The 21,006-nt window shown below is 42.8% G+C and overlaps 2 protein-coding genes across 4 annotated transcripts in view; both read right to left on the bottom strand.

The window, feature by feature from the left end:
* Positions 1–21,006, bottom strand: part of klhl13 (kelch-like family member 13) — a 38,591-nt gene that overhangs the window by 2,313 nt on the left and 15,272 nt on the right. For all 3 annotated transcript variants that reach the window (XM_083530818.1, XM_083530819.1, XM_083530817.1), the window contains 5 exons: positions 10,969–11,110; positions 7,554–7,686; positions 6,555–6,751; positions 4,432–5,227; positions 1,539–1,652 (listed from right to left, as the gene is read on the bottom strand). In XM_083530818.1, the coding sequence (XP_083386944.1) occupies positions 1,539–1,652; positions 4,432–5,227; positions 6,555–6,751; positions 7,554–7,686; positions 10,969–11,110 (1,382 nt within the window). The remainder of the gene's footprint in view (positions 1–1,538; positions 1,653–4,431; positions 5,228–6,554; positions 6,752–7,553; positions 7,687–10,968; positions 11,111–21,006) is intronic.
* The window catches only part of LOC310720341 (uncharacterized protein), a 75,659-nt gene continuing 55,313 nt past the window's right edge, over positions 661–21,006 (bottom strand). The window contains exon 4 of the mRNA XM_083530860.1: positions 661–670. The gene's annotated coding sequence lies outside the window, so the exon portion shown is untranslated. The remainder of the gene's footprint in view (positions 671–21,006) is intronic.

The raw sequence follows: 21,006 nt of genomic DNA, 5'->3' as shown, positions 1-21,006 counted from the left end.
TAGTCCAAGAGAACGAAAAAGCCATTAGACCACAGGATTCTCTCTCACACACACTCACACACCTCTCGCTAGTGTGTAAAGGCAATAATAAATAATGCATTAACAGGCCTGGTGCTCTCCCACAATCCCCTCTGCGCTCGTCCTTCACTCAAGACGAAGCTGCAGACTGACTAAGACAAAGAAAGAGAGAAAGAGAGAGAGAAATAAAGAGAGTTTGCACAGGGAAAAGAAAACGGGACATGTCTGCAGGGAGGGCTGAAAATAAAAGTGCGGAGCTTTCCCATCAGGCATCTGGGTGCTGGCCGAGCGGCCGAGCCTCGTCACCCCCCGTTCTTATTTCTCTCTCAGCTTTCCTTTCGCATCGCTTCGCGTCAGGCTTCAGGACATTTTAAAAACGTTCAAGTGTGTGTGTATGTGTGTGTGTGTGTGTGTGTTAACATGAGTTCTGGGTTCCTGGATGCACTTCCTGTCTGCGCTCGCGTTCTCTCGCACTCGAAGCGGCTTCATGCTAAATTGAGCTGCGTTAACAGGATATTACATGCTCCAGTGTGCACATGCAGGTGTGTCTGTGTGTCTCTGTGTGTCTCTGTGTGTGTGTGTGTGTGTGTGTGCACACATCACCACAATCACACTCCCACACAGTGTTCGCTCTCACTTCAGCAATTCTCATCTCACTCCTTCAGGCTCCTTTCCTTTCCTATCCCTTCATCCTTCCTTCTCTCGATGTGTGTGTGTGTGTGTTAGAGAGATGCAGAAAGTAGGACTTAGGGGCTTAACATAGGATTTAAGTTGCAATCCAACAAATAGAACAATAGATGACATTATTTATACCTAGATAGGATTATTGTGTGTGTGTGTGTGTGTGTGTGTGTGTGTGTGTGTGTGTGTGTGTGTGTGTGTGTGTAAGAGAGAGAGAGCGAATTGTTCTACATTCCTAAATACATCCTGCCAAAGTCACTGTACCTGATAGCTCCAGGTGTTTTTTTTCTCTCTGTGTGTGTGTGTGTGTGTGTGTGTGTGTGTGTGTGTGTGTGTGTGTGTGTGTGTGTGTGCAGAAAGAGTGAGAGTTTTTTTGTGTGTGCACTCAACCACAAACACACATTTACATCAGACAGTGAAACACAGACACACATATATACAACCAGACACTGAGACACAAATACAGTCAGAGACCTCTAGACACAAACAAATTCAATGAGTCCAATGAGTCACATAAATCCAGACACAAATACAGTGCCCCCCCCCAGACAAAATACAGACCACCAGACAAAAACACAGACACAAACAGTCACAAACAGACTCTGAGACTCAAACACACATACTGAGTCACAAACACAGAGTCCCCCAGACACAAAAAGACTCTGAGACACAAACACAGAGCTACAGACAGAAACCGAGACGCAAATCGAAACAAGACCAAAACCCTCTATGACTCTGCTCACAGTGGGTGTGGACTCTGCGTTTGCATACTGACACATTAAACCCACAGATGAACTAACCTGTGTGTGTGTGTATGTGTTTTGTGAAATGACTGTCACCTGAAATGTACATGTATCCTCCGTAAACAGTTCCTGCATGACCATAGTGCGGCTCGCTCATTTTTGCCACGTATGTCCACTCGTTCGTCCTGGGGTTATAACACTCCACTGTAGCTGGACATGGAAAGAGAGAGAGAGAGAAACATGTGTCAGTAAGTGAGTGAGAGAGAGAGCGAGAGAGCGCGAGAGCGAGAGAGCGAGAGAGTAAGATTAACATTATAGTCTCATTCCATTTTTTTTAATTCATAAGAGAAAAAAAACCCATAATATAATAAAGACCGAACAAAATGTTCAGGCAATAAGGGGGAAAAAAGTAAACAGAAAAAAGAGAGCTGCTGATGAAAAAGAAAATGAAGAAAAATTAAGGATAAAATAAAGGATGAATCAGTGAGAGATTTGAAAGAGAGAGAGAAATTAACATCATAGTCTTATTTCATGGTCTCAGGGGGAAAAAAAAGGAAAAATAATTTTTAAGAAAATAAAAAAGGAGGCCAAAACAAAGAAAAAGATGCAAAAAAAGAGAAAGTAAGCAGACAAAAAAAAGAAGGATGAAATAAAGGCTAAATCAGTGGGAGTGAGAGTTCAGAGAGAGAGAAAGAAAGAGAAAGAGAGAAATCAATTTCCGAGGCTCATTTCATTTTTGTTAACTCTTACGGGAAAAAAAGAAAATATGGAAAAATATATATATTTTTTAATCAAAGCATTAATATTAAAAAAGAAAGACAGAATAAAATGTTCAAGCAAACAGAAAGATAAAAAAATAAAGAGCAAGAAAATGTAGGGAAAAAAAAGAACAATTTAGGATGAGTGAGAGCTAAGAGAAAGAAAGAGAGAGAGAGAGAGCGAGAGAGCAGAAGTGGGGTGATAAAGAGTAAAGAATGACTCAATGATATTCATCAGCTGAGAGATATACAGCTGCAATAAATACATTTTTTTTTTAGTTCTAATGTAGCCATATTGTATACCCTATTATTATAACAGCAGAGATTCAGAACCATGGACAGCGACTAAACCCACCCATGTTCTTTCTAATGCCTCCCAAACTACACACTATATAATCAAAGGTATTGGGACACCCGACTTTTCCACCCATATGTGGTACACTTGTGTAGGACATCTTCAGATCTCTTCACTTGAACAAGGAGAACCAAAACCAGTTCCAGCATGACAATACTCCTGTACACATAAGCCAGCTCCATAAAAAGATATTTTACATGGGTTGGAAGTAAGTGCAGGATCTCCAACCCTATTGAACATATGAATGTGAACAGATATGAAGACCTCACTTTCAGGAAGAACATTTCCTTCTAGTCAGTCTCTCTCTCTCTCTCTCTCTCTCTCTCTCTCTCTCTCTCTCTCTCTCTCTCTCTCTCTCTCTCTCCTTCTTTCCTTCTTTCCTTCTTTCCCTCTCTCTCTCTCTCTCTCTCTCCTTCTTTCCTTCTTTCCCTCTCCCTAAGTCTCTGCTATTGTCTGTGCTGTTATATAAAACAGACACATCTTCCATCCAATCTGATTTAAGAAATCGACAGATCTGTGGTTTTAAATAAATAAATAATTAATAATAAGCACGCAGGAGCAGAGTGTCTTCAATACACCAGAGCTGTTCAACTACCCTGCCATTGTCCCACACTGATGACCTCAACCTCCCTGATCTCACAGTTTTTTGGTGAGATTTCCTGATTGTGGTGTAAATGTCTGCTGATGGAACACTGATGGTTACAGATGTTTAGGAGAATGAGGGAAATGTGTCCATTACAGTAAAGGTCATCTCTGAACTCTGCTTAAATCTCACTGTAATGAGCTGGAAATCTGCTCCTACCAACGACATGCTTCATTCATATTACATTGCTGACCAATCGCACCTGCGCCCACACAAACGTGCGCGCGCACACACACGCTCACTAAGCACTCGCACGCATAACACACACACACGCACGCACGCACGCGCACTCAGCACTCGCCCGCATATGGTCATTTGCATTCACACACAGACGCATGTATTCAAAAGCACTCACACATATTGGAGGAACAAATGATTATGTTCTGAAACAGGAGTAAACACCAGTAATCATAACTCTAAAAGAAAAAGTCTACATGCTGCTCTATAATAAATAAACATTAGATGAAATAGAAAAAGAGATAACAAAAGAAAAGTTAACCAAGAAAATGTTTTTATATTATTTAGAAGTCACTTCTACTTTAAAGGCATCTGGTGTGATTTTTTGCTCCACATGCAGAACACACGATAATAAGACGTACGTGAGGGAGAGAGAGAGAGAATGAGAGAGAGAGAGAGAGAGAGAGAGACGGTGTGACTGCATGCAAGTTCACAGTATGAAAGTGGGAGAAAAAAAGAAAGAAAAGAAAACACAAACTAATTTAATTCAGAGCAATAAAATCCAATTGACCAGCATGACTCTGGTTGCCATGGTAACTGAGACTATGGAACCGTAGATCAGTGGAACAGGAGGAAGTGTTGTGTATATTTTGTGTGTTTATGGTGTGTGTGCTTTGAGGAGAACTTCTCCGTCCTTTATTTAGCTGCTTGGCTCCTCTCTGTGGACTCTAAAGTGTTGTGGTGTAATTTAACAGGAGGGCCGAACAGTGTGTGTGTGTGTGTGTGCGCGTGTGTGTGAGATGTATCTGTCCTTCAGATACATGTTAAATTCTGACATTTCCTCCCTCACATTCCTGTGTCCTCAGTACAACGACCTCTAAGTTACCATGGCGACCGTGGACGCCCTCCAGGGGGTGTAGAGCGAGCTGGTGCGAAGTGAAACGTTGTCCGGAACAGGGTCCGGGTATAACCTGGGGTCTAACCGGTCTTTATAGTTGAGATCTTGCCATCACAATGTTGATTAGCACCCACAAATGCAAGGAGCCTGGCACTCACCGAGCTCTCCAGCGGCGTTCCTGCCCCCGACGGCATACAGGTGTCCCTTGAGTGCGCTCAGATGAAAGAAGGTCCTCTTCTCGTTGAGGCAGGCCACCTGGATCCAGCGGTTGTAGCGCGGGTCATAGCGGAATGCCGTGTCGACCGCGGTCTTGCCCTTGGTGTCGTAGTTGCTCTGGCCTCCGACGACATACAGAAAGTTCCCGATAACGGCGATGCCGTGCTGGTAACGAGGAGCGTCCATTGGTGCCAAGGCGCGCCACTCGTGCGCCTTCTCGTCAAACAGCCGCAGCTCTTTGCTGACCACCAGCTGCTGGCGCAGGACGCCGCCCAGGGTCACCAGGTGCGCGCTGTCCGAGCGGATGGCCGTGCGCTCCGACTGCATCACTGGCTGCATATAGGGCATCATCTGGTAGTTGCTGGCCTCCAAGAGCAAGTTGACGCAGGCGTTGTCCGTACGCATGAAGTCCACCGTCTGCACGTGGTTGATGAGCTCGCTCGGGCTCATGAGCGGGAAGCGCACGTTGCGCATGAGGCGCGCCGCGTGCTCCATGCGCCCGTCCTCGGCCCGCAGCCAGCGGCACGCAGCTTTGAACAGCTCCAGCTCACTGCAGCGCCGCAGGCCGTTTGAGGACAACGCAAAGGCTAACCGCTCCACCGGGAGCTTCACAAACTCGCCCGTCCCCAGGAGCGCCGGGAAGTTCTTCAGGATGAAGTTGTTCACATACTTGTCCACCTCGGCCAGGTTGTACGCGCTGGCGATGCGCCCCACCTCCACGCAGTTCTCCAGAGACACCTGCAGGACCCGGAAAAAGACGAACAGAGCTAAGTTACCATACAGGACAAGTCTCGCATCGATTTAATGCCAAAAAAAAAAAATAATTATGGATCTTTTTTGCCCTCACGTTATACATTTGCATTTAAAAAATTTTTTCCATTTCTAGTTACAATTAACATCAACAATGCCGATAGTGGAGACTCGTTCCAGTAAACTGTTCATCAATTGTGTGCGTTATATAACTTCAGCACGGTGTTACAAGATTGTAAGACTTGAATGAGTGTGTTAAGGAAAGCTGGATGGATGGATAACTGAAAGGATAGATAGATGGATGGATTGCATGGATAACTGAAAGGATGGATAGATGGATGGATTGCATGGATGAATAACTGGATGGAATCTACAGGGAAACCCCGTGAACACCTCCTGAACCAATCAGAACAGAGAATTCCATGGCGCTGTGCAGGGTAATTAAGTGGAATACAAATAAATGCACTCTTTTTTCAGGATTATGGAACTCACTATTTTCCTTTATATTTATTTACAAATACAGAACTCTCGTCTGCTGCTGCTTGCAGAAACCTCCCCGCTGCGTGTTTTTGAATCGCACTTACGAGAAAACGAATTCGGATAATGAAGCGAAAGGCTTCATTATATTCATTATAGGCTTATCAGCCGCTGTTCAGCTCATATCGTGAAAATGTATTGCGTCCCGACCCAGAGCTGTATTAAAAGCAGTGCTGGAGATGAAATCGTAATCTCGGCGCATGTGCCCTATGCGCCGCATGTGTGCACGTGCAACCTCACCCTCGCACCCTGAAATGTAGCAAGGGAAAAAGGAAAAAAATTGCATAAACATGAGCTTTGTGTGTGTGTGTGTGTGTGTGGTGTGGAATGATCCGCCTCGGCTCAGGGAGCGCTCGATAATTAGCTGATGACCCAGATAAAACTCGTTAAGGGTGTTCTGCATTCTGATTGGTTCAAAAGAAACTGATTCGCTTTCCAGGATGTGGGTTTATATTATTGATTACGCTCATGTGTAATACCTTCATACATGTAACAGCAGAACGAGCACATCAGGAAGAGAGGCGTGCATGGAGGGATGGATGGAGGAATGTAAGAAAGGCTGTATAGATCGATGTATGGAGGGGATGGATGGACGATTAAAGAATTTATGAGGGGCTTGATGAAGGGCTGCATAAATGTATGGAGGTATGGCTGAATTCAGGAATGAACGGAAGGATGGAGGGATACATGGATGGATGGATAAATGTATGGTGGGAATGGACATATGGAGGAATAGATAGATAGATCAATCACACATTTCCCCCTCGTCTCTTCGTACCCCGGAGATGAGGAACACTTTGCAGAAGTCGAGAACAGGGAGGATCTGCAGAAAGCTGGCTGCCTCCAGGGTGTCCTGCAGGTTCTCCATGTTGAGCGAGAGCTTGGCCGTGTAGATGAAGTCGATGATCTTCTTCAGGCCGATGCGGTTCACGCCGTGCAGCTTAATGCACATCAGGTCCTGCTCCTTCATCCCACCTTGGAGGGAGGGGGGGGAGAGAGAGAGAGAGAGAGAGAGAGAGAGAGAGAGAGAGAGAGAGAGAGAGAGAGAGAGAGAGAGAGAGAGAGAGAGAGAGATTAGGAAAAAGTGTAGAAGAATTCATACAATTCCAAAAAAACAAAAAAGACAAATACTAATTTAAATATTACTGTAGGAATAAGAATCAATAATTAATACTGTATAACCAAACAATTGTGGACACCTGACTATAAGATCGTCCTAAAACTTTTGGCCATATCTTGTAGATAGATCATCCGAGATCAAAATTCACATTCTTTTTTTTTTTTTATCATGAACATTTCTGGTCTCAGTTCACTATTTGTTCCATAAATGCTTCATCCTCCTCCTCGTCATCATCAGGACAGATATTACGCATAATAATTCCACAGTGAAACGAGGGAAGTGCAGAAATAAGCGATTGGTGCGTCTCGGCTCTAGACAGGGACAAGAAGAACGAGTCGGCCTCTGAAGTGAACCCTGTATTTTATTATTCATCAAAAGCAGGCTGGGATCACTTCACGTCGCATCACAGCGCTGTCTTCTCCGTATACACACGCAAAAAAAAAAAACATTTATAAAAAAATACAATCAAGGAGTAGCTTTAAAAAAACAAAAAAGAAAGCCATAGAAATTAGCTGGTCGTAACCCAGTGGGCGGAGCTCTGTCTCCATTGTGTGCAGCAGCGGTGCGAAGAGAAGAGACACGTTAATTATGAATGAAGCAGAATTCCAGAAGCCTTCGTGTCTGTTCCGTCCCAACGTCTTTTCATCCATCGCTCACCTGTGAACATGGCTTTGAAGTAGTCGCTGGATGACGCCATCATGGCTCGGTGGACTGGGAAGGCCTCGTCTCCGTCTCCGGCCACAAGCGTGACGTCGCACAGCAGCCCTTCTATCCTCAACTGGTCAAAACCCTGTGAAAATGGACAGAGAAACAAAAAGGAGGAAGAGAGGGGGAAAAACCGAAGAGTGAGATAAACCTGAAAATAAATCTGACCAATCAGCAATAAGAGAAAACCGGATACCAGAGACAGAATTTCATTACAGGGAAAACAATTTTAAGCAATTTCTTCCTATATAAGCAACAAGCACTATATGGACCAAAGGTTTTTGGACACCTGAGCATAACATTGGTATGTGCTTATTTCTGAACATCCGATTTCACATTGAGATCTTCCACTTCCATCAGATTTTCATGGTTTGGGTCTCATAGTTCAAGTGAAGGCAAAAGTTTTATGCTCATGGATCCAAGGACAGTGTGTGTCCAACCTTGTGGTAACAGTTTGGGGAAGAACCACATATGGGTGGAAAAGAATACTTTTGCCCATATAGTTTCTTCCTTACTTAAGAACCACCTACCCTGTGGACCCCATTACAATACAATACTATGTTTGTTCCCTATTGCACTGAGTGAAACAGGATGTCTCACACACACACACACACACACACACACACACACACACACACACACACACACACACACACACACACGTTTAAATACAAAATCTTTTTTTTAGGGTCTATTTCAGGTCAAAAGCTTTTTTCGCTCTACACCTCGGCGAAGGTGTAAAAATTCTCTCCCGCTGGCTAAAAAACGAAGCAGGATGTGTTGCGCGTTCACCAGCTCCTGGCCCAATTCCTTTTTTTTTTTTTCCCGGCGATTGCGTCACCTTGGAAACGAGATCATAATAATTCAGATGACCCAGTTTGCGTGTCATCGTTGGAAAGTAAGAGAGAAAAAGTTGAGGAGTTGAACGAAACGAAAGCACACTGAAGATTCAAAAACGAGTGTAGAGTTTTATATAAAAGAAATAAATAAATAAAAATAAAAACTTTTGACGAGTAAAAAAAAAAAGTCATGACTGAGTTGAAAACGGAAAGAAACGTGGAGGATGAAGGGCTGGTGTAATAGATAGAACTGGTAATAGTGTTGTCATGGTTACTTTTCTTTCCCCTCCATCACAGCACAATCCTTCCAGCACTGTTTTTCCGTTTGTCCTCCGCAGGACTCGAGGTCAAGGATCTTACCTTTGTTTCTGTGGAATGTGTGATGGAGGAAAATGATGAGATGAGAATCAGATACTAAGAGGGAAAGTAAAAGGACATTGCTGATGAAGAGAAATGGAGAAAAGCTCCTTTCTGTGCGTTCCTCTCAATGTGTATGTGAAGTTTAAATACGTGGTGGACCTACAGAATTATGGCAGAACTACAGTCCATGAGGTTCTGGTTCTACACAATCATATATGACGTCTTGGATGCCCCTGCGCAGAAAGCCAGCTCCATGAAGATCTCCAGATCTCCTGCTATAAAGCTCCAACCCTATTGGGATGAATGTGAACATTGACTACACCTCAGGCATCCTCACCTCAACTACATCAGTATCTGACTTTACTAACACCTTTATATCTGCATGAATTTCACTCACATCTCCACAAAATCTAGTGAAACAGCTTACCAGAAGAGTGGAACGCATTATACCAGGAAATGGAGACTAGTGTATATTTCCAGCACGTGAAGACGTGAAGATGAAGATGGGAAAAGAGAAAGAAAGGAAACACATACAGCTCAGGCATAGCCAGCGCATCACTGCTTTTCATGGGAGGTGTGTGTGCGTGTGTGTTTGTTTTTATATGTAGGCCATTTTGTTCCCAATTGTGATAAACTGCTGAACTTAGCACGAATGCGTGTTCGCGCGCACACACACACACACACACACGCGCGCTGTTAAATCTCTTGATTATTATTGATTCAATTAAATTGGTTAACCAGTTAATAATTATGTGCAAACTCGGAGCTTAGCTGCAATACTTCATTAGCCCACATCAGTCTCTTCTCTGACACACACACACACACACACACACACACACACACTCAGTGCAGTGTTGTATCTCAGTATCCAGGACAAGGATCATCTTGAAAGTTTTAGTGTGATGCAATTAAGTGAATTGATGTTAATTAATTGGGAGGAAGGCAGAGGCCACACCTCTTTCACAGAGACTGCTACACAGAAGCCACACCCCTTTCAGTGAGATCTAGGTCTAATTAATGAAGGCCACACTTTCATCGCTGAGACAATTACACACCAGGGTCACGGTCACCTTGAGATCGAGAAACAGAAGCCACACCTTTACTGAGATCAACAAACAGAAGCCACACCTCCTTTAGTGAGATCAAGCAGAAGCCAAGGCTTTTTTTTTTACTGAGGCCAAGCTGAAGCCACGCCTCCTTTACTGAATTTGACACAAAAACGTTCACGCAGCCGTTACAGAACTCGATAAAAAAAAAATATATATATAAAAATAAAAACATTTTAAAAAAAGTCACGCCTCCTTTCAATTTATTTCACTGTTGCTTAAATAAACATACACAGGCCACGCCTACTCGTTTTCCTGGAAGGTCTAAATCTGGTTTTCACTTCCTCTCGTCTGTCTCCATTCTGTCCATCATGATTTTGGACACAGGAATCGATAGCCTGATCCCATCACCGCCGCTACCAATGACATTATGAGGAAATTACACAGACCCATAATTCGCCTGAGGGCAGGCTCTCTCTCTCGCTCTCTCTCGCTCTCTCTACTCACACAAATCTTAGACTGATCATTCAACTAGATTTCTAGATACATGCATGCAAACACACAAACACACACTACAGGCCATCAAGTGTCCTCATCCTGACCTCATCACAATTCTCTCTCAAACACACACACACACACACACACACGACTGCCAGGTGACCTGCTGTCAGTTGCTAATGAACTTTCTCATGTGCCACCCAGCCATGATGATTGTGATGAGTTGAGTGAACGGTTGTGTGTATGTGCATCGGGATGCCAGACCACACTGTGTTGACCTTCTCACACACATGTCCCTGTGGCCGGATGCCCGTGAAGGCAGATGGTAGCGTTCTGTCCACTGCTCGCCGTGACGCTGCGTTTAATTAGAGCCGAAGCTCATGGCGACGCCGGAGACACGTCCTGCCACAGCGGTTCGTTTCTCACGCTGATCAAACACACAACACAAATCCGAATGTGATGCGGATGAGTAGGGGACAAAATAAGTCCTCATAAGCCGGGCGCTCTGGTCTACACAGACGTATTGTTTCTAGTGGGGTCTCTTTCTCACACACACACACACACACACACACACACACACACACACACACACACACACACACACACACACACACACACGCTTACCTGTAGGACGACGGAGCTGTGCGTGTTACTGGTGAAGAAGCGAGTGTTGCCCGTCTTGGACGCCTGCAGGTGGGCGGAGAGCCCCATCTCACCACAGCCGAGGGACACCTTCATATGAGCATCATCATCCTCCACCAGGGATCTACACACACACACACACACACACACACACGAATATTGGAAACGAATATTTGTAGTCACCTAATACGCAGCTTTTCTAGTCATTGCCACCTGCGAATTTATTTACTTTGCGGCTCTTTGAAACATCGTAGCAATGACCAGAAATGTGTAGTGGTTTTCAAGAGCAATTTATTCACTTTTGAGAGCGTTTTCAAAAAGCGACGTTTTCATAGAGAATTACGAATTGTCGCTGTTCTGCACAGGAGCGGTTTCAGACGAATGTATTCGGATTAGTGTAGATATAGTCTCGAAACCCGGCACAGTTTATATACACATTTCCCCAAATTTCCAATGAATTCCCATACATTCCTGGTAAGTTTCCAACTTTTTCCAAAATTCTCAAAAATAAAGCTTCCATGGAAATTTTGCCAGAAATGTAACGAAAATTGGCCACCCCTTTCTGTAACCGAAGCGCCAACATATACATCGAACCGAGGACTTTCTATCCATCTTTCATCTGGCGTATCATCTCAAAAGCAGACACATGCCTCAATTCCTCACTAGTGAGTCGAGCTGATGAAATACTTCAGCAGCATGATAGACTCGAAATCGACAGATGGTGCTATTGATGGTTCCATACAAATAAAGTCAGTCCTGCTCGGAGCATTACAGTAATACTGAGATAATGCCCTAATGATGTTAGCAAGGACATTTAATCCACATTAATCCTTGCATGGCTGCCTGGAGCATCAATACCGAGCCTAATCTTAAGTGAAGCTATGGGCGGCGGGGTTCTGCATCGCCCCCCCATACAGACAAAAAGCATTTGGATCGATAATGAGGTTGTTGAAACATGCTATTTTTTTTCCCTTCCCTCTGTGCAATTCTATGTTTGCCATTAAAGAGTGAGTGCAATGATCTGCAAGCCTAAAGGAAGTCCATAGTAATAAAAAAGGAAAGAAAAGAAATACAGCAGCTATAACAAAGCACTGTTATAAAAAAAAAAAAATAAAAAAAAGCATTAAGTTGGAACAAAAAGGTTTGAAAGAAAAGAGTGGCTAAGATGAGTGATTTTATGTCCGTATCATTTAGCTGGTTAAGATATAAAAGATCTCTATTTTCTATTATTAGACATATTTTGTTAGGGTACTTTATAGGACTTTCATTTTACACTATAGGAGAAAGCACTCAAGTGTAAAGGACTCGCTTCGTATGCACTAGAGGACAAATCTTGTTAAAGTAGAAAAGGACTTTCCCCTCTAACACTGAACAAACAGGACTTGCACTACTGAATACATTTCTCACAGTTGTGGACACTTTCATATTGAATAAAGTATTACGCTAGTTATAATACATTAAGACAACTGTTGTTGTACATGTAAGATTGTACATTTTTATATATTTTCAAATCTTAAAAAAAATATATATATTTAGCAATTAAAATCACAATTTATCAAGTTGTTCTTTTATTTTTATTCAGCATTAATTAGCGAGCACCCTGCAGTACCACCGCAGACCACCAGGGGAAGACCCATGGTATAAAGGAATAAAATAAAAACATTGGTGTAATGTATACAGGACTGCGCTTGTTGCACTATTGGATGAACCTGGTAAGGACTTTCTTGTTGCACTGCTGGACAAATAAGGTATAGAAAAAAAAATTATTTCTTGGACAAATCTTGGCTTGTTTCCAGTGCACACCTAATCCATCCAAAGGTTTACTGTAAATATAAGTAAATATTAATGACTACCAACGAATATTCAAAAGCTGCACAATGCTGCCCAGGTCAGTCCTAATGATACAACAGCGCAGGATGAATATTGTATAACCGATTTTCGGCACATGCCTAATAGCGAACGATTGCTGTTCTTCTGTTGATGACAGAGTGAGATAGATAAAGAAAGGAAATACAAGCAGGTGAATTACTCTTGGTCAAGCTGAATAGAGTTCGAAACGAGATCCCTCTCCCGCACTCTCTCGGAGTCACTCTATCTTGGTCTCCCACTGTGGCATTAGCATAAAATATTCCTTTAATAATTCATCATTAAGGGACACATGCACCCAGAGCGTCATTAGAAGGTGCAGGACGGGTGCTGCAAGTAGTGGTCAAAAGAACATCTGTTATTACCACACACACAGACTGACCTCGACACACTCCGCTATTATTACCCGACATCACTTTCAACTCGGCTGGAACATTTCCAAGCTCGGGCACACAAACGCACCTTTTGCTCTTTTCTCTCTTTTAAGTCGAGGCGATGAGACGAGGTTCAACCAGCCGGGTCCGTGTGTTCGCCAAGCAAAATGTCAACGTGTTTGATGGTTGTCTTGTAAATGCAAATTACCATAAAAAAGCGCATCACTGAGAACAGACAAAAACAATGAGCGTTGGTTCAGAAGGAAAACAGAAGTCGCCTTCCTTGGCAGAAACGATGAGGGTCACAGAAACCACATTTGATGTTCATCAGATGATCTGTGATGTGATGAAGTCCACTTGCTGAGTAACAACAGATATTCAAATTGGATGATCAGTCACCATGGTTACCATAGCTGTATGTTCATAGTTTTTTTGGCCTCACTTGTTTAACTGAAAAAGGACGGTCATTTTAACCACTTTTGTGCTCGATCTCATGAATTCTGCTTCATTACAGACTAAGAGCTGCATTCTGAGCTGGCAATCTGAGTCCAACAAGTTCCATCGACATTTGAATGGGGGGCGTTATGTGTATTCGGGGACTGGTTATGCGAGTGCTTAAGAAGGTTTTATGGGCTCTATTTATCTTGAGTAGTGGTACACAAGACAGGTTCTTCAATAGCATTTAGACTATTGCTTTTAAGCCTTTAAAAGTAAGCACTTGCCTTTAAGGCTGGAAAAAAAATAAGGGGTAGAAAATGAACGAAAGAAATGGGCATCATTTTTTAAAGAAAAATTTGGACAAAAAAAACCCTAAACTAAAATAGAGTAATGAATCTCATTTGAAAAACAAATTTAGGTTTCTTGCTAATTGTATGAGATGGTATCACTCAGATGATGGAAGAGGGTCAGATGAGAACCATCAGAAGGTTAGAGAAACTACATGGTAGTATTAAAAAGTTTTGAGACTCGCACTGTTTACAAAAAAGTACTTTGTTTACACACAAGCATCTTCAAAATAGTGCCTTTGCACAGCAATACAGCGCTCAGAGTGTTCCTGACACTTCTGGACCTTCTGCAATTCGTGACGGATCTCCTTAATGGTGTCAAAACGGCAACCTCTGAACTGCATCTTCATCTTCGGAAAGAAGGGAAAATCCTCAGGAGACAAGTTTGGCGAGTAGGGTGGGTGTGGAAGCGAGATCGTGTTGTTTCTGGAGAGAGCTGTGCACGTGGTCAGAATTGCAGACGTCGTAACTCAAATGGTCAGAATAGCTCCCGATGCTCACAGGACAATGCCTTTTGGCACACTGACTTACGAAGGACCGTGCTCCCTGTGACTGCGTGTGCAGCCTCGTGCTGCCATCTGCTGGTGTGTTATACAACCAGTCTCGAAAACACTTCGTAGTGGTGACTTTCTCAGTACTCAGTACTCCAAACATATTTTCTCAGAGGTGTAATGTTTACTTGGATCCGTGATCCCTTTTGTACTAAATTAAAGGACTAACATGATTATCCACTTTTCCCAGACGCACATGTTAATGCGAACCGTTATAAGGCTCAAGTGCTCTCCACTTCATCTCGTCACCATGACATTTCACGTTCGATGCTCATTTCACGTATCACCATTCAATAAGCTCCCTTCATCCTCCCACCGTTCTCTTTCACATCCACCACTCAGAAACTAATGAGCAGTGCTCTACTCGATTTAAACCCCACACTAAAGTCTAAGGGGCTTGTTTGCCTGAAACGGTACAAACTGAAATGATTATAGACATGTATTTCAAAACAAAATGTACTAGAAAATTCTACTGCAAAACCCATGACAGGCCATTTTTGCTTCACCATCATGCCGTTGAACGCACACACAGAAAACTCACCAGGATGAAGGATACAGTTTGCGTTTGACTTTTGATGCAAACACTGTCGCTTCTGCAGATGATTTACATTCATAGCATTTGGCACATACCGCAATCCAGAGACTTACAAAAGAGCAACGACGAGACATTTCACATAAATACAACTGCACAGTTAGAGGTTGAGGGTCTTGGTAAAGGACCTGATAGTGGCATCTTGGTGACTGTGGGATTTGAACCCGTTACCCGACATGAGTAATTTTGGAACTGTATAAGCTGAGAACTATATTTCTGGCCACTTTTTACACATGACCAGGCTGCCCACTAAGAGCTCTTGGGTAGGAGTTGTTAGGTAGGAGGTGGTAGGAATTTATAGCAAGTTAACTAGAAAAAAGATGAAGCTTGTGGCTTATGGTTGTTCTCTTAAATTCTGGTTATTCCACAACTCAATTTATTAACTGAATTGGCAAATCCAATTTAAGATAAGCTTGCGCTAGTAAAGGTTTAACCCAATAGTGCATCTTTGCAACCACCGAGATTTAAACCAGCCGCTATAGCACTTCCCAGACACCCTTATCCAGAGCCACTTCAATTATCTGTAGCTGAGCAACTGGGGGCCTTGTTTAAGGACCCATCAGTGAATTTTAACCTGTTACCTTCTGGTCAGAAGTCCAACATCTGATCCACTTTATTACTTCTTAGTAGAACTTTAACTTTCAGGCTGGAAGAGTTGTGGCTTGTCTGCTGTCTGAGTGCACGCTGAGGCAAAAACATGGCTATGCCGTGATCTACAATGGTACCTGCCTATAAATTGTGACAGGTCTTTAACCTTTGGTGTAATTTGACCACAAAGCGGCTCTAATTCGAACAGCTTGTCAAGCTAAATGTCTCACTCGGGCCCAATTGTACAAAGAAACTGTACACCAGGGGTCAGCAGTTAACTTTGGCAACAGGCCAGTGTTTATCAACGCTGTTCTTATGGCCTGCCAAGGTGGTTATTACTATGTGCTTATTGTGTCACAGGCTGAAACATCAAGGCTTCCCGGATGTGCTGTTTGTTGTTAAGCAGAACAAGAAGATTATTAAGGCGATCCTTTCCATCTGTCGTTAGATAAACTTGTATCTTTAGTATCTTTTAATTAACTACTCAATTTATTAAAGGAGCTAAACGGCCCTGCTGACAATTTCCATGAGTCGGATAAAAATCGAGATGTCTATTAGTATAGTAAATGCACAAGTTGCTTGTCTCAGGGTTCCTACAGATTTTTTATTTTAGAATATTCCACACTCATACATGCAGACTTCCTGACCATATTATAAAGGACACCACGTTCGATGCACAGTGTTTTTTATTAAAATGCCGATCCTAAATACAGGGCAATGTTCATCGTTTTCATTTTTAATACTGTAACCCTTCAATCCTACGGCACCAGAAGGATTGTTCGTGCACATTTCACCAAGACTCTACAAAACAGAACTAAGGTCCATTTAGAAAAACACTTTTTGGCCATGTCCACACTAATACGATTTCTTTTGAAGACGCATATTTTTCCTTCTCTCTTTGGCCATCAGAAGTTTTTCGAAACGCTCTCCGAAATGGATACATTTGAAATCGCAGACGTTTCAAAAAGCCGGAAAGTAAATAAACCCTGGGCGGGAATGATGCTCTTTGAATAGTTTTATTTTTTTTGGTTTACAAGGATGCAAGCGTTTTTAGACAGTTCAGTGTGGACGAATTTAGAAAATCCGAAAAACTTAATAGTACAAAAACACAAATTTGTTTATCCTCTGTGTATCAAAACTCAAAATATCGCGCCCGTCACGTGCGTTATTTTCCGAGTGAAATTTAAGAATCTGTAATGTCTGGTGTTGTCGTTTGATCTCAGCATCACTGTTTTGAGGTAAAAATTAAATCCCCGTGTTTCCTTTTATCACTGCAAGATTAAACACCTCTGTCCATGACGCCAGAGCAGAGTGTAAAATGTGTGTGCGTGTGTGTGATGCATCAGACGTCCTCCTTCTCCTCGCAGTCTCTCTTTCCTTTCTCCTTCCTGCTGGAGAAATGATGGAGGAGGAAAGACCCATTACATGATAAATGTGTTTTTAGAGGAATAAAATGAGGTGTGTAAGAGAACAGCTGTTGCTCGCAAGACATCCATTTTCGGTTACTTAACGGCGTACGAGGGCAAAAGAAGCGACAAAAACGGATGACACGTTACGGTTATGGCAATTATGCTAAAATGGTTATGTGACAGTCAGTTAACTGAGACGTGGCTACGCCGCCCCCACCCACCCCCCTGCATTTGGCAAGAGGACGCCTAGCTAGGAAGTGTTCACTTAGTCACATTTACACTCCATTTGTTGTAATAACATCATTCATTCTTCTGAGATGTTCTTCCACTAGATTTAAACAACAGAGGCGTTTAAAAAAAAAAAAAACACTGACAAAAATATGACTGATTCAAGAACCACGCCTTGATTCACCTCGTAGCTCGACGATCACTGGACCCAGGGTGAATGCTGACCACGCCCGCTGACTCAGCAAAGCGCTAAATTCTCACAGGAATACAGAAAGCATAGGCTGACGAACTAATAACGAAAATCCCTCGATCGATATTTCAACAGGGAAATTCTGACAAAAAGCAATAAGTAAACAAGATGTAACTCTTTCATTACTTGCCCCGAAACTATTCTTCCACACCATTTTTTAAAAAGCTCAAGAATTATGGGACATACAGAAACATACTGTATATACTATAGACGTTCACTGGTACGTAGTATGATTTAAAAAAACCTCGAAAAACACATTTGTGGTATTTATTACGTGGTATTTATTAAAACACATCCATGGGTCAACAATATCGTATGCAACTGAGCAATACCTCATACACTCCTGCCTATGGGTAGATTTAGATATTACGACTCCTCGTCACAATCAACAGAGCAGACAACGCTACGTGTATTGACGGTGTAATTGTAGTGATACGGAGTGGTTTAATCAACAACGTATCGACATATTGTGAAATGTAGCCGGACATTTTTGTTACGTTTTTTTTTAGTCACTCGGCCTTTCATGTGCCTTTGTCTGAAGAAACGACTAGCTAGCTAAGTAGCTAATGGTTTAAAGGTATATACACCAGGTTGCCTAGCAACAAAATTCGGACAGTCGTTAACTATGCTTTTTCACACACATACACACGTTTGATCTCTCGACATGAATCTTGAAAGACAACTGCAATATTATAGTGTGTGTATGTGTTTAAACGTGGGTGTGAGTGTGTGTTTCACAAGAACAATAAGAGAAGAATGTGTGCTGGTTCCGTAGGAATTCAGAGTTGGTTTTGGTGACTAAAAATAGAGCTACCCGCCTGTCTGTGTGTATCTCTCTGTGTGTGTGTGTGTGTGTGTGTACGTACATAATGCTGTTCATCAGAGGTGCTTTATATCACACGCTGTCTCTATGACATACTCATTTCGAAGGTGGTTAATGTTTTATTGCAGTGTGTGTGTTTGTGTTTGAGAGAAAGACAGAAAGGAAGAGAATTAATTCAGCCACGTGTCCATGAAGTGCCGAGACGGATCCAGCAGATTGAGCTCTCTAAATATAGCCTACCTTGCCTACGACACCCTACACACACACACACACACACACGGTAGGCACCAGCATTAGAGGGAATGTTAGGAGACACAGTAAGAGGACAAAAGCACCCTACAGCAGAACTCTCGATCCCTCACACACACACACACACACACACACACACACACACACACACACACACACACACACACACACACACACACACACACACACACACACAAATAGCGACAAGGCCACAGCTGGGTTTGCTGAATAAAGCTGATCTGAGCAAGTCCCTGATACAGAGTCACCACACACACACAGGTTTAAATACATTACTAAGTCAATAATGTAATTGGAAGGGAGTGTAATATTGTACTGGGGTTGCCAGGTCTGTATTTTTCCATGCTGGCGGTCCTGTCTGTTTCAAGTTCAAAATAAAACAAAAACAAGGTACAATCACCAACTGCCCCCATTCACACTCTACGCACACACACACACATGAACGCACACCACCACAGTGATCCTGAAGTATTTTATTCCCTGAATTTGACAAAAGTTACAATAGTTGCGTTCATAAAAGGTATTGTGTCCACACACACACACACACACACAATCTATAAATATGAATGTCGGGGTTTCACATGTATCTGAAGACTGCAGTAAAATTGTAAAGAACGCAACCAATTCCTCAGTTCATGAGTCTTAGCTTCAGGATTCCAACATGTACGAAAAACGAGCTAAACCAGCAAGTAGCACGCCGCCAAATTTGCAAAAGCGAAAATCACCTCAGCATATGTCAAAGGACAAGATATTTTTATGCAACCAGCCAATAGTCAGGTATTGAGGTGAACGTTTGCTGCGAACTCTGCGGATTAATAATAATTATCGCCTCCAAAACCAAAGCCCCGCCCACTCATTTACAGTGGGGTTGGAATAAAGTCAACATTGATGCGACATCATGTGTCCCTTCCAGTGAATCTGATCCAGGATGTAGAGGAATCGAATAAGTACTGCATTACGCCATATTCTTTTAATAAGATATAAATATTTTACATTATACAGTGATGAAAATAAGTATTTGAACACCCTGCTACTTTACAAGTTCTCCCACTGAGAAATCATGGAGGGGTCTGAAATTGTCATCGTAGGTGCATGTCCACTGTGAGAGACATAATCTAAAAAAAGAAAATCCAGAAATCACAATATATGATTTTTAAACTATTTATTTGTATGATACAGCTGCAAATAAGTATTTGAACACCTGAGAACGTCAATGTTAATATTTGGTACAGGAGCCTTTGTTTGCAATTACAGAGGTCAAACGTTTCCTGTAGTTTTTCACCAGGTTTGCACACACTGCAGGAGGGATTTTGGCCCACTCCTCAACACAGATCTTCTCTAGATCAGTCAGGTTTCTAGCCTGTCGCTGAGAAACACGGAGTTTGAGCTCCCTCCAAAGATTCTCTATTGGGTTTAGGTCTGGAGACTGGCTAGGTCACGCCAGAACCTTGATATGCTTCTTACAGAGCCACTCCTTGGCTATCCTGGCTGTGTGCTTCGGGTCATTGTCATGTTGGAAAACCCAGCCTCGACCCATCTTCAATGCTCTAACTGAGGGAAGGAGGTTGTTCCCCAAAATCTCGCAATACATGGCCCCGGTCATCTTCTCCTTAATACAGTGCAGTGGCCCTGTCCCATGTGCAGAAAAACACCCCCAAAGCATGATGCTACCACCCCCATGCTTCACAGTAGGGATGGTGTTCTTGGGATGGTACTCCTCTGGATCATCCAAATGGTCATTGGCAAACTTAAGACGTGCCTGAACATGTGCTGGTTCAAGCAGGGGAACCTTCCGTGCCATGCATGATTTCAAACCATGACGCCTTGGAAACGGTGGTCCCGGCTCTTTTCAAGTCATTGACCAGCTCCTCCCGTGTAGTTCTGGGCTGATTTCTCACCTTCCTTAGGATCATTGAGACCCCCACGAGGTGAGATCTTGCATGGAGCCCCAGTCCGAGGGAGATTGACAGTCATGTTTAGCTTCTTCCATTTTCTAATGATTGTTCCAACAGTGGACCTTTTTTCACCAAGCTGCTTGGCAATTTCCCCGTAGCCCTTTCCAGCCTTGTGGAGGTGTACAATTTTGTCTCTAGTGTCTTTGGACAGCTCTTTGGTCTTGGCCATGTTAGTAGTTGGATTCTTACTGATTGTATGGTGTGGACAGGTGTCTTTATGCAGCTAACGACCTCAAACAGGTGCATCTAATTTAGGATAATAAATGTAGTGGAGGTGGACATTTTAAAGGCAGACTAACAGGTCTTTGAGGGTCAGAATTCTAGCTGATAGA

Source organism: Silurus aristotelis, assembly GCF_946808225.1.
Source record: "Silurus aristotelis genome assembly, chromosome: 26".
NCBI classification, from domain to species: Eukaryota; Metazoa; Chordata; class Actinopteri; order Siluriformes; family Siluridae; genus Silurus; species Silurus aristotelis.
The sequence above is the reverse complement of the archived record's forward strand: the minus strand, read 5'-3'. Positions and strand labels throughout refer to the sequence as shown.